This window comes from Oncorhynchus mykiss, chromosome 8, assembly GCF_013265735.2.
Source record: "Oncorhynchus mykiss isolate Arlee chromosome 8, USDA_OmykA_1.1, whole genome shotgun sequence".
In the NCBI taxonomy this organism is placed as follows: domain Eukaryota; kingdom Metazoa; phylum Chordata; class Actinopteri; order Salmoniformes; family Salmonidae; genus Oncorhynchus; species Oncorhynchus mykiss.
Window position 1 is genome coordinate 49,141,168 of NC_048572.1, and position 13,479 is coordinate 49,154,646.

Below are 13,479 nucleotides of genomic sequence, written 5' to 3' on the forward strand. Positions count from 1 at the left end.
TTTTCTCTCTGGTGAGTGTTACCTAATTTGTACTGTGCTGAGCTTGCTGAATTGCATATTGACACCATCACTATTTACATTATTTACTTTATTTTGATCCAATAGCTGTAGAGGATGGTTTGTAAAACAAATAAACAAACTTGTTAGGGAGGGAAAAGCCATCTGTTCTTTTTGGTCACAAACAGTGTGCAGATTCAACAGTGTGCAGACGTGCAGATTCAACAGTGTGCAGATTCAACACAGTTCATCTGATTTATCAAGCACCATTTTTAGTTGTTTCCGTTCTCTTTAAAGTATTGAGTCATTTTCCACTCACACAGTACAATATTCATATTTTTATTGTCAACAAAAGTCACAAACTGACTCAGTTGCTTGCTAGTCAACTGCTTAGGAATATAAATCGCAGCCATATACTTGCTTTCACGTATCCCACAGATGCATTTGCTTGATCGGTTTCAGTGTACTTTCAATCTGTGTACATCAATCAATGATGTCACATGAAGGACAGAAAAGCTATGATTCTGTGGTGAGAGAGCATATACTTGTATAATTGGTTGGGAGAACTTACACTTCAATAACATGGCACTAGGTAGGGTGTAGAAAGAATGTGGACTATTGAAAGATTTGGTTTCAATGAGAGTCACAGATCTATAACTCACATTTCTATCTGAAATCAGTCAGGTCTTACACTGAATGAACTACATAATAGATCTTCAAAAAAAGGACATGTCAAATCTGCTAAATTGCAAACATTTGACCTATCTTATCCACTTGGTGGCAGTAATACCATATAGCAGAACATGTTTTCGGACCATAGCGGTTTTCTTTTCTTTTTCTACTCCATTAAAGGCCCAATGCAGCCATTTTTTATCTCAATATCAAATCATTTCTGGGCACCTTACTGTGATTGGTTTCAATCAAAAAAGTTTGAATTAAAAAAGAAACAAAATAGCTTCTTAGCAAGAGCAATTTCTCAAACAATATTTTTTTTAGGACTGTCTGGGAGTGGTCTGAGTGGGGAGGGGAAACTGAAAACTAGCTGGTTTGGAGCTGTCTTTTTTGTTGGTCCATTAGCTAATTTACTGCCTGGTGATGTCATAAGTCAGGCCAAAACTCCTTCCCACCAAAACAGACTGAAGTTTCAGGCGGTCTTTTCAAACAACACTTACACCAAAAGGGCATTATCGTCAATTTCACAGTATTATTTCAACCTCATAGTGTGGAAATATATATAAAATACAGGAAATAACGTTTTTGACTGCACTGGGCCTTTAAGATTGTTGGACACTAGAATGAAATACTGAGAACAAGAAATACAGAACTGTTTCAGTGTATGCTCCAGTAATTTTAGTCTCTTATACTAGGTGAGATCATAATTCTGTTGTCCTTTGTTTAGGATGTCGTGCCAGCCACTGCAACAGTCCAAGTTGGCAAACCAGTACATATTTAATATGTTTGTGAGGCAGCCAATTGATAATTAAAAAAAGGGCCTGCCTTGATAGAGAATGAATGGATGAGTGAATACAGGCCAATCTCACAACAGTATGCAGATATATACATTCTCACATTGCAGTGCTATTTCCCAATTATGGAAAAGATCTAGAATAATTTAACAAAATTCTACCTGGAACTTGCAAATAATAAATATGTCAGAAAATACACTTACAAGATTCATAGAAGACTCTTGTAATATCTTACTTACATGGGTGGTTACCATTTAGACATAACAGAAATGTTGAATGTATTTTATATGCCTTCTAAGGTCTCACATACATGAGACATACACATTTCAAGCACTTGGATCATAGTAATAGCAAGCTCTTGCATGTATTGTATGAAAAACATACAAGTAAGCTAAGCCATCTAAGGCAGAGGCGGCTCCAGGCACAGTATGGGTCTCAACTTACTGTTGAGAGTCAGAATAGTAGAATACACAGTGTGCATGTCAAAATACTGGGCTTGGTTAAAACCCTGGATGGAAGATCAAAGGCATAGCTGTAGATAAATCAACTGTCCAGTAGGAGGTGCTGCCCAGCCTTAACCATGGAAACTCATACCTAAAAATCTAAATGTATATGCAAATAATTTATTTTTCTTCGAGATATTGTCATGTTTCTTTTTATGTGTTGATTTATAAAAAACAATGTGAAACATATAAGGAATACATTCCCAGAACATACTCAGTACATCAACTTTTCTTATAATATAGCCTTGGTGCCCTATGCGAGATTTGGTTGGGGGGCCACCCACCTTGTGACAAAACATTTTTGTGGCTGCCCTCTTGATGGTGGAGAGAAACATTTTAAGGTTAATATCCTGCAATTCCACACATTTTGCCATGGGGCGGAGAGAACATTTAGCAATATTATAACACATTTCATGCAATTATACTAATTTTCCATGGGGTAGAGATAATGTTTTGCACTTTTAAAGCAAAACCTGTTTGGATTTTTGGGGGTAGATCAGCCTTAATATTGCAGAGAGATTGTAGCTTCCATCAAAGTAATTGTCTGCATCATTTCTAATCCCCCATATACAGTATATTTTTTGTAAATATATGTCAGATAACAACACAAAACATTGTTACCTGACATGGCTAATTGAGTGACTGTGTCAACAGAGAGAAACAGCTGATGAACAACCAAATTTCGCTGGTGTATTCTACTATTCCTACTCTCAATAGTAAGTTGTGAGTCCCCCCACCTTCTTATAATATTCATAAATTACTCATTTAATTAATAAATTTTGTCTCAAATATGTCATATCATATCTTTGTAGGAATTGCACCACAATCATTCAATAGTGTATGTCATATAAGGTATACCTTTACATTTAAACACGTATACAGTGTACGTACTGAAAATGGCAGATTTGGGCACTTATAAGCTCCTATGTAGTGGCTGTACAGTATACTATACATGACGTCAGAGCCCTGGCTCTGCGCTTCACAGCACTGTGTGGGTTTTGACTGACAGCTGATCTGAACTTGAGCACTGAGCGACAAGAAGTTGCCCCGATCCCTCCCGGTAATAAGGCAACTTTTGCAAATGTTTTGTTGTCTGAGTGAGGGAAATGCTGTAAATTAAGATGGCTCAATATATTTTGAAAGATAATATGCGGAGGATTATAATAAATACCGCTTGGATGTCATAAAAGAAAGCCAAACACCCATGAGTCCAAATATGCTCTTCACATTTCCAAATCATAAAACTTGTGTCATATACAGTGTCAACATTTCTGACACTATGTTTGATGTACAGTTACAAGATTACATGTCGTCATATAGGTTGTTCTGAACAGAATGAGCATATGTTTGTTTATTGTGTCGAAAATTTGCTGCAGCACACACACTTGAATGCACTCATGACTCATTTCTATGCGATCCCCAATTATGATCTGTTTCTCTGAATTGCCTTGTGAAAGCCTAACACTGTAATGTCGTATTTTGCAGAGATCTGTGGCCACTTGGAGACACCAGTTAGTCCTCTTACTCAAACCCTTGTAAAATATATATATATATGTTTTGACTACCCCTCATTTTCCAGGAATAGTCATCATATTACTGAATGTATGCAGAGTATATTTTTCAGATTTCGTTATCAACAAATACGTCAAAGTACAGTAAATATAAAATGTACATAAATCAACAGTGTAATGTTTGGATTCAGTCTTGTCAGGTGAACTGCTGTGTACTCACCTTTGGTCTAATATTTTTTCCCATTGTCTCCAAACCGTTCCCTTTCAATTGCTACCATGGTTGCGCATATGGTTTTCATATTTCTTCAGTAAGAATATATTTAATTTAGCCCTAAACATATACAGTGCATTCGGAAAGAATTCAGACCCCTAGACTTTTGCCACATTTTGTTACATTACAGCCTTATTAAAAACATTTTTTTTTACACACAATACTCTAAAATGACAAAGCCAAAACAGGTTTCTATACATTTTTGCAAACGTAGAAAAAAAATCAAAAAATATTTACATAAGTTTTCAGAGCCTTTGCTATGAGACTCAAAATTGAGCTCAGGTGCATCCTGTTTCCATTGATCATCATTGAGATGTTTCTACAACTTGATTGGAGTCCACCTGTGGTAAATTCAATTTATTGGATATCATTTGGAAGGCCTGTCTATATAGGTTCCCACAATTGACAGTGCATGTCAGAGTAAAAACCAAGACATGAGGTCGAAGGAATTGTCCGTAGAGCTCCGAGACAGGATTGTGACGAGGCACAGATCTGGGGAAGGGTGCCAAAGAATTTCTGCAGCATTGAAGGTCTCTAAGAACACAGTGGCCTACATAATTCCTAAATGGAAGATGTTTGAAACCACCAAGACCCTTCCTAGAGCTGGCCGCCTGGCCAAACTGAGCAATCGGGGGAAAAGGACCTTGGTCAGGGAGGTGACCAAGAACCCTGTGGTCACTCTGACAGGGCTCTCTAGTTCCTCTGTGGAGATCGGAGAACCTTCCAGAAGGACAACTATCTCTGCAGCATTCCACCAATCAGGCCTTTATGGTAGAGTGGCCAGCCTGAATACCAAGATACACTTCTGGAGGAGACCTGTCACCATCCCTACAATGAAGCACGGGGGTGGCAGCAAAATGCTGTGAGGATAGCAGCAGCAGGGACTGGGACACTAGTCAGGATCGAAGGAAATATGAACGGAGCAAAGTACAGAGAGATCCTTAATGGAAAAACCTGCTCCAGAGCACACAGTACCTCAGACTGGGGTGAAGGTTCATCTTCCAACAGGACAACGACCCTAAGCACACAGCCTAGACAATACAAGTCTCTGAATGTCCTTAAGTGGCCCAGCCAGAGCCCGGACTTGAACCCGATCGAGCATCTCTGGAGAAAGCTGAAAATAGCTGTGCAGCGACGTTCCCCATCAACCTGACAGAGCTTGAGAGGATCTGCAGAGCAGAATGGGAGAAACCCCCCAAATACAGGTGTGCCAAGCTTGTAGTGTCATACCCAGGAAGACTTGAGGCTGTGATCACTGCCAAAGGTGCTTCAACAAAGTACTGAGTAAAGGGCCTGAATACTTATGAAAATGTGATATTTCAGTTTTAAACAAATTTTGTGTTTGCTTTCTCATTATGGGGTATTAGGTGTAGATTGATTAGGGTAAAACAAACTATTACATAATTTCATAAGAAGGCTGTAACGTAACAATATGTGGAAAAAGTCAAGGGGTCTGAATACTTTCTGAATGCTCTGTAGGGCAATTCAGTGTATAGGGATAACACAAATATATACACATACACAACTGAGATATAAGGAAAAACATACCAGATCCTTATTAGATTACTTCAAAAAAAAAATCATGATTCTTTTCGATATGGGTTTCCACAGACAAGGAGTATGCTTAGTCTTTCTTTTGGACCAGGAGGTAAGTTTGAAGGTGTGTGTTTGTCTGATGGAGCGACCTGCACATTATGAGTATTCTCCCAAAAAGTCAGGCCAGATCAGTGTTTGTGAAGGAAATGGAATAAAGGAAAGGAAGACATTGAAGACTATTTGGGCATACTGAAATGTAGATGTGGGAGAGTCTGTTTGGGAATACCTTATATGGGCTCCCCTATTTGATGTTTTCACCACACCCTTGACCTTTGACACCTCTGACTCATCCCACATGACCCCTGACTTTGCCCTCTGACTGGCAATTTATGACCCTCTTGTAAATGGAGGGAGAGGAGTAGGTGGACTGCGTCTGTGTGTGTGTATCACGTCTACTCCCCTCCGGCGATCGACGTCGCCGGTATACTAACCATTGGTCCTGGATTCATCATTACCCACACCTGGCATCAATCATTACACGCACCTGCACGTCATCATGATACTCACCTGGACTCCATCACATTCCTGATTACCTCCCCTATACTGTATCTCACTCCCTTTTGGTTCTTTCCGCAGTCAGTATTGTTTCTGTGTTTATGCTTAGACGCTACTGTTACGTTGTCTCGGTTTGTTGTTTTATTAAACGTTTCCCCTGCACCTGCTTCTCGACTCGCAGCATCTCCGTTACAGAATACTGACTCACAACATAAGCAGCAGGAAAACAGAACATCTCCCAGACGGTCGACGAGCAGGGAAACCTAAGTCAACACCATGACCAGCTAGTACAACTGGGGACAGCTATGGAAGAGTTTCTTCGCAGTGTGCAACATCGCAAAGAACACACTGGGTCGACTGGTTGTAGTGTCAGCACAACAGCCCATTCAGCAACCCGCTCAGGTCGGCGACGCCTGCTTGTTCGTCCCGGATAAATATGATGGCACCCCATCTAAATGCTGGGGCTTTCTACTTCAGTGCTCCTTTACGTACAAGATGGGAGCTCCCACCACCGAGAGGTCCAAGGTTGCCACAGTTATTTCTCTGCTGACTGGGCGGGCGTTGGAATGAGTTTGACAAAGAAAGAGCGTGATGGAGTGCTGCGTCAGATGACCTGGCCTTCACAATCACCCGACCTCAACCCATTTCAGATGGTTTGGGATGAGTTGGATCACAGAGTGAAGGAAAAGCAGCCAACAAGTGCTCAGCATATGTGGGAACTCCTTCAAGGCTGTTGAAAAAGCATTCCTCATGAAGCTGGTTGAGAGAATGCCAAGAGTGTGCAAAGCTGGCATCAAGGCAAAGGGTGGCTACTTTGAATAATCTAAAATATTACATATATTTTGATTTGTTTAACTTTTTTGGTTACTGTATGATTCCATATGTGTTATTTCATAGTTTTGATGTCTTCACTATTATTCTACAATGTAAAAAATAAAAACCTTGAATGAGTTGGTGTGTCAACTTTTGATTGGTACAGTCTGTGTGTGCGTGCACATGTTTGTTAACTCCTTTCTCCTCTACTTCAGGTGTGTTTGAACTGATGTCCTTGGTGATCTCTGGGATGAAATCTATAATGGACAGAAATGAGGACTTTACATTTCTTAAAAGCATGATCATGGAAAGGAGATTCCATCTACTGGTCAAGGTGAAACTGGCTTTAACTACTGTGATGTAATGGCAATGCTACAGTTCTGTTATAGTAATGATATCTGAGAGTTTATCATGTACAATTACAGTATGTCATAGTGTGTAGCTATGGAAATGTACTGGGTAGTATTCACTAGGAACTAACCGGAAGCAAACAGTCCGAAACAGGGAGGGACTACCTGAACTTTTCAAAATCAAATTTTATTTGTCACATACACATGCAGATGTTATTGCGGGTGTAGCAAAATGTGTTTGTCTCTAATTCCAACAGTGCAGTAATATCTAACAATGCACACAACCTAAAAGTAAAATAATGGAATTAAGGATGATAAAAATTAGGATGAGCAATGTCAGAGTGGCATAGACTAGAATACAGTATATACAAATGAGATGAGTAAAGCAGTATGTAAACATGATTAAAGTGACTAGTGTGCCATTCAAGTGGCCAGTGATTTCAAGTCTATGTATATGGGGCAGCAGCCTCTAAGGTGCAGGGTTACGTAATCGGGTGGAAGCCGCCTAGTGAATGTTCCTGAGTGGCCAAATTATAGTCGCCTTGTTTCCTCAGAACGTTTGGCTGTGGTGTGCACTAATGAATACAACAGATGTACATCACCGGTGATGCACTGTAATAGTAACCCCCAGTGTCATAGCCTGACTCGTTCTCTTTCTCAGATCCATGCGAGGTTGAGGCGGTTTGGATCAAGGAATCCTGTCCCGGTCCGGGATAACGCAAAGAGTCTGGCCTGTAACGTAAGTCTTTCTCTTTGCACTCATCCTTAGGATGGATGGATGAATGGATGGCTGGATATAAATATAGATAAAGGAAGAGATATTTTGCACAAGTGTCCCTACATACAGTGCCTTGCTAAAGTATTCAGACCCCTTGGATTTCTTCACATTTTGTTGTGTTACAAAGTGTGATTTTAAAATTGATTTAATTGTCAACTACACAAACTCTGCAATGTCAAATTGTATTTAAGGTTAATAACAAAGCAATTACTAAAACATAGTTGTGGCATACGTATTCAGCTCCTGGAGTCAATACATGTTAGACACCTTTTGGCATCAAATACAGTAAGTCTTCTTGGGTAGGTCACCTGGATTGTGCAATATCTGCCAAGATGTTGGGGATCATGGCTAGACAGAAATGTTCATTTCTTGCCATAGATTTTCAAGCAGATTTTGTTCAAAACTGTAATTTGGCCACTCAGGAACATTCACTGTCTTCTTGGTAAGCCATTCCAGTGTAGATTTGGCCTTGAGTTGTAGGTTATTGTCCTGCTGAATGGTAAATCCCTCTCCCAATCTCTGGTGTAAAGCAGGTTTTCCTCTAGGATTTTGCCTGTGCTTAGCTCCGTCCCGTTTCTTTTTATCCTGAAAACCTCGCCGGTATTTGCCGATGTAAAGCATACCCATACCATGATGCAGCCGCCACCATGCTTGAAAAAAAGGAGGCAGTTACTCAGTGACGTGTTGTGCTGCATTTTCCCCAAACATAAGGTTTAGCATTCATTCATTTATTTATTCATTAATTTAGCATTTTCTTGCAGTATTACTTTATTGCCTTGTATCATAAAAGATGCATGTTTTGGAATATTTTTTTATTCTGTAGATTTGTATTTTCACTCTGTCATTGTGGAGTTATGACAATGTTGTTGATCCATCCTCAGTTTTTTCCCAATACAACCATTGAACTCTTAAAATCACCAATGGCCTCATGGTAACATCCCTGAGCAGTTTATTTCCTGTCCTGGAGCTCAGTTCAGAACAAAGGGGCTGACACTATATTGTAGTTATGAATTTTGTGTTTTTTTCTGTGTATTGTTCTGGCACTTTGACGTTAGTGTTTTGTATAGATTCAAATTAAACTTTTTTTGGTCAACAATCACACTTTGTAATAGTAAAGTTAATATTATTCATGACATCCATGGACTATGCAACTGAGGCAAAGCCTTGTTTTACAGTAATATTATTTTATCTCCTTTATACAGAGTGACATCATGGGACAGTTTTCAGCATTAAGGTGTTAAAATAATTTCACCCCAAGTGGAATGTTTCAGCCTTGAGAACTACCATTAATGTCAACTCTATAAAGTGACACTGAGATTTCCCACTCTCCCATAATTCTCTACTTTACCCCTCCCCTTTAAGTACCTCTCCTTATCTCACTCCCCTACCCCACTGTTCTGTAGTATGTCCAATGTGGGCATCCTTACTTGTGTCTAACATGCAGAGTTCAGTAAACCGGTGGAAAAGATATAGTTGCGGTCAGTGACTCCTCATTTAATTTCACTATAGTTCCAATAGCCCCTTTTCCTCTTTCCTTATGCCCTGTCCTTGTTCCACCTCCCAGTCCCCTTACTCAAGGTCCTGTCTGAAAGCCACTCCAGGCCTGGTTTAAATCATCAATGTCTACTGAAGGGGCCAAACCAAAGAGCTGTTTTTCTTCAAAATGGCTTCTGTTTGCTCACAGCGGAAAGTAATGACCTTCAGGCAGATTTATGGATTATTTGGTGTGTGTGCGTTGCACATTACATCTTGAAGCACATTCTTAGAAAAGGGTTCCAAAACCAAAGGGTTCTTCGGTTGTCCCTATAGGACAGGCATTCCCTAACTGGGATACGCGCAATGCCTTCAGGGCTATGCCAACTTAAAAATGTGATTTGGAAAATCACATTTGGAAAAAAAAAGGAATTCTTCACATTTTCAAACAGTACATTTATATTTTCTAACTGGCTATACATTTGGGTGATTGGCTATACATTTGGGTTTTTCTCCTCACCTGAACTGCCTCGTTTCACTGCCAAAAATAAAATTAAACCACCTAGTGTTCAGTGAAATAACACAATGTCAAATAATGAACATCCAATCACATTAACCGTTCCTCTCTCGCGGGAAACCTTCACTCATGCACAGACATTTAGAAACGAAACATGACAATTTCAAAAATAAGCCAAAGGAGTTTTTTGAGCGAGAATAGTAAGAGTAGTAAGACATGTATGAAAGCAACCGTTACCATTTAATAAGAAGGGGCTAGAAGCGTCTATCGTGAGATACTGAGTGGCTAGGACAGGCAAGCCCCATACTATTGTGGAGGACTTAATTGTTCCTGCGGCTGAGAATATGGCTGGGACAATGCTGGGGGAAAAGGCCCAAAAAACTATACAGACAATGTCTTCATCAAACAACACTGTTTCACGATGCATCAATGACATGACATGAAACAATTACTGCTTCGCCTACAAGCAAGTGAATTCTATGCGTTACAGCTGGATGAGTCAACAGACATGGCGGGCCTGGCACAGCTCCTGGTATATGTCCGTTACGTTTATGGGGGGTCAACTAAGGAAGACATCCTCTGTTGAAAACCACTAGAAACCAGGACATGAGAGGATATTTATATAGTACTGGACAGCTTTGTGACATCAAATGGACTTTCCTGGTCAAGATGTGTTGGTATCTGTACAGATGGCGCAAAAGCCATGACAGGGAGACATAGTGGAGTGGTAACGCGCGTGCAAGCAGTTGCTCCCGATGCCACTTGGGTACACTGCAGCATCCACCGAGGGGCTCTTGCTGCCAAGGGGATGCCTGACAGCTTGAAAGATGTTTTGGACACAACAGTGAAAATGGTTAACTAAATGGTTAGCTTTGTTAAAGCAAGGCCCCTGCATTCTCGTATTTTCTGCACTATACGGCAGCAATCATTATGGGCAGCAATCATGTAACGCTTTTACAACGTACAGAAGTGCTGGTTATCAAGGGGCAAAGTATTGACACGTTTAAAAAAAAATAATAAGAGTCTAGCTTAGTTTTCTTTACTGACCATTTTCACTTGTCTGACCGCTTGCATGATGAAGAGTTTCTCACAAGACTGGCCTATCTCGTGATGTTTTTTCTCACCTGAATGTTCTGAATCTAGGATTACATGGACTCTCCGCAACTATATTCAATGTGCGGGACAAAATTGAGGCTATGATTAAGACGTTGGTGCTCTTTTCTGTCTGCATTAACAAGGACAACACACAGGTCTTTCCATCATTGTATGATTTTTTTTGTGTGCAACTGAACACAAGCTAACGGACATGTCAAGTGATATAGCGAAGCACCTGAGTGAGCTGGGTGCGCAATTACTCAGGTACTTTGCTGAAATGGACGACACAAACATTTGGATTCGTTATCCCTTTCATGCCCTGCCTCCATTCCACTTGATCCACTGATCAAGAGAGCCTCATCGAAATTGCAACAAGCGATTCTGTAAAAATGTAATTTAATCAGAAGCACTGCCAGATTTCTGGATAGGGCTGCGCTCAGAGTTTCTTGCCTTGGAAAATCGCGCTGTTTAGACACTGATGCCCTTTGCAACCATGTACCTGTGTGGGAGTGGGTTCTCGGCCCTCACTAGCATGACATCTAAGTATAGGCACAGACTGTGTGTGGAAAATTATTTAAGATTGAGGCTCTTTCCAATACAACCCGACATTGTAGAGTTATGTGCATCCTTTCAAGCACACCCTTATCATTAACCTGTGGTGAGTTATTCACCATTTTTTATGAACAAATAAGCTTTTATATGAACGATGGCTGAATAACGAGCAAAATTATTTATATTATTATTATTTGTGCCCTGGTCCTATAAGAGCTCTTTGTCACAACCCGGCTCGTGGGAAGTGACAAACTCACACTCATTCTTATGTTTAATAAATGTATCATATAGCAGGCTTACAATGAGGACAATGATGGCAATGATGGCAAAAAACAACATTTGAGAGTGCGCTGACCCGGGTGCTCGAGGGGTTACGCAGCTGGAGGTTGAATGTTTGAAGGGGTACGGGACTATAAAAAGTTTAGGAACCACTGCTATAGGAGAACCCTTTTTGGTTCCAGGTAGAACCCTTTTTGGTTCCAGGTAGAACCCTCTGTGTAAAGGGTTCAACATGGAACTCAAAAGGGTTCTACTTGGAACCTAAACGGTTTCTACCTGGAGCCAAAAAGGGTTCTTCAAAGGGTTATCCTATGGGGACAGCCGAAGAACCCTTTTAGGTTCTAGATACACCCCCCCCCGGAGGCTGTTCTTATCTGCCTTGGATGCATCTATGGGGAAACATTGCAGCTGTCTTGAAGCAATAAGTTACAACAGTATCCCCCTAAACATCTAACCACAACACGCCATCCTCATTGTTATATCAGAGGCTGCATACTGTGTGCGTGTGTCTGTGTGTCATAGTTGGCTGAGGAGCTGTGGACTCAAGTGGCTAGTGCTGAATGTTCAGAGTTGATCAGCCTGCTCTCCAACCCGCACATCAAGGTGAGTCTCCCATAAAGGATATGAAAGTAAATAATGTCAGACCGTCTCAATCAGTCAAACACACGCCTCATTCCGTTTCTTTTAGAGACACACATTAAGGCCAGGCACCACACCCTAATAAGGTATTTTTTCCCACCTTAATCATTTCAAAATCAACTTTTACCAGAATGTGGACACAAATATAATCATTTTGGGGATTGCAATTCTTCTGAAATGTTGTATTTGGTGATATCTGTATATACGGTATTTGCATATTACGCAAATACCTTTTTCTGGACACTAGATGAAGTCAGCCTAAATTTGTGTTTCATGTTGTCAAGACACTCCAGGACTGAACTTACACATAGCCGATTGTGGATAAATAGGCCTACTTTTTTCAACTTTCTATCTGTCATTTTTTTTAAAGTATTATGATAACCACACAAATTGTGGGGAATGTAGATTCTTCTGAGGCTGAGAAAAATGAGTTGACATGAAAATTAGCTTTTAAATTATGTGTGATTCAATATAGCAAGCTTTGAAATGATGGATGTATGTCCATTTAAGTGGTTACAATTCATGACATTTTGATTTAATATGATAAACTAACAAAAGTATTTAAAACATTTATTGTTTTATTTTTTTTTACTTTTTGAAAATACACATTTTAATGGTGCAAAATAGAAAGAAAAAGTAGATGCAAAATATGTAATTTTAGTCTGTGGTGCCTGGCCTTAAAGTAATCTGTTCCTCCTGCCAATGTTATTGCATGCATGTAAACACAAGCATGGACACACACACCCACCCACCCACACACACGCACACACAACCTCTGCTGACTAATCAACAGGTGCTGTTGCAGTATAGCCTATAATTACTAATAACACAGCCCATTTAGTTTGCAAAAAATTTATCCAGGTGTGAAATGTAGTTTTGTTTCCCCCTCCCTTCATCTTCCCTTTACACACAGCTATTAACATCTTCAAATTAGCATCATTAGCAGCAAAGGTAACATAACCAATCATGCTCATTTTTGTCATTACAACTGCAGCCAGTCTGCATCGGGCAGAGAAAGAAACTGAGCGAATAAAGGGGCAATCTAGGATTGATGCGGCGATTTTTGGACTTAATTATATATATAACAATTGATTCTTGAAAAATAACAACCTGTTTGAATCCCATATTGCCCTTTAATGCATGT

General features: G+C 40.0%; 1 protein-coding gene across 1 annotated transcript in view; it reads left to right on the top strand.

The window, feature by feature from the left end:
* Positions 1-6,799: 6,799 nt before the first annotated feature.
* Positions 6,800-13,479, top strand: part of LOC110529995 (MAGUK p55 subfamily member 7) — a 50,213-nt gene continuing 43,533 nt past the window's right edge. Inside the window, exons 1-3 of the mRNA XM_021612742.2 lie at positions 6,800-6,986; positions 7,664-7,741; positions 12,219-12,299. Coding sequence (XP_021468417.2) covers positions 6,882-6,986; positions 7,664-7,741; positions 12,219-12,299 — 264 coding nt within the window. The 5' untranslated portion in view covers positions 6,800-6,881. The remainder of the gene's footprint in view (positions 6,987-7,663; positions 7,742-12,218; positions 12,300-13,479) is intronic.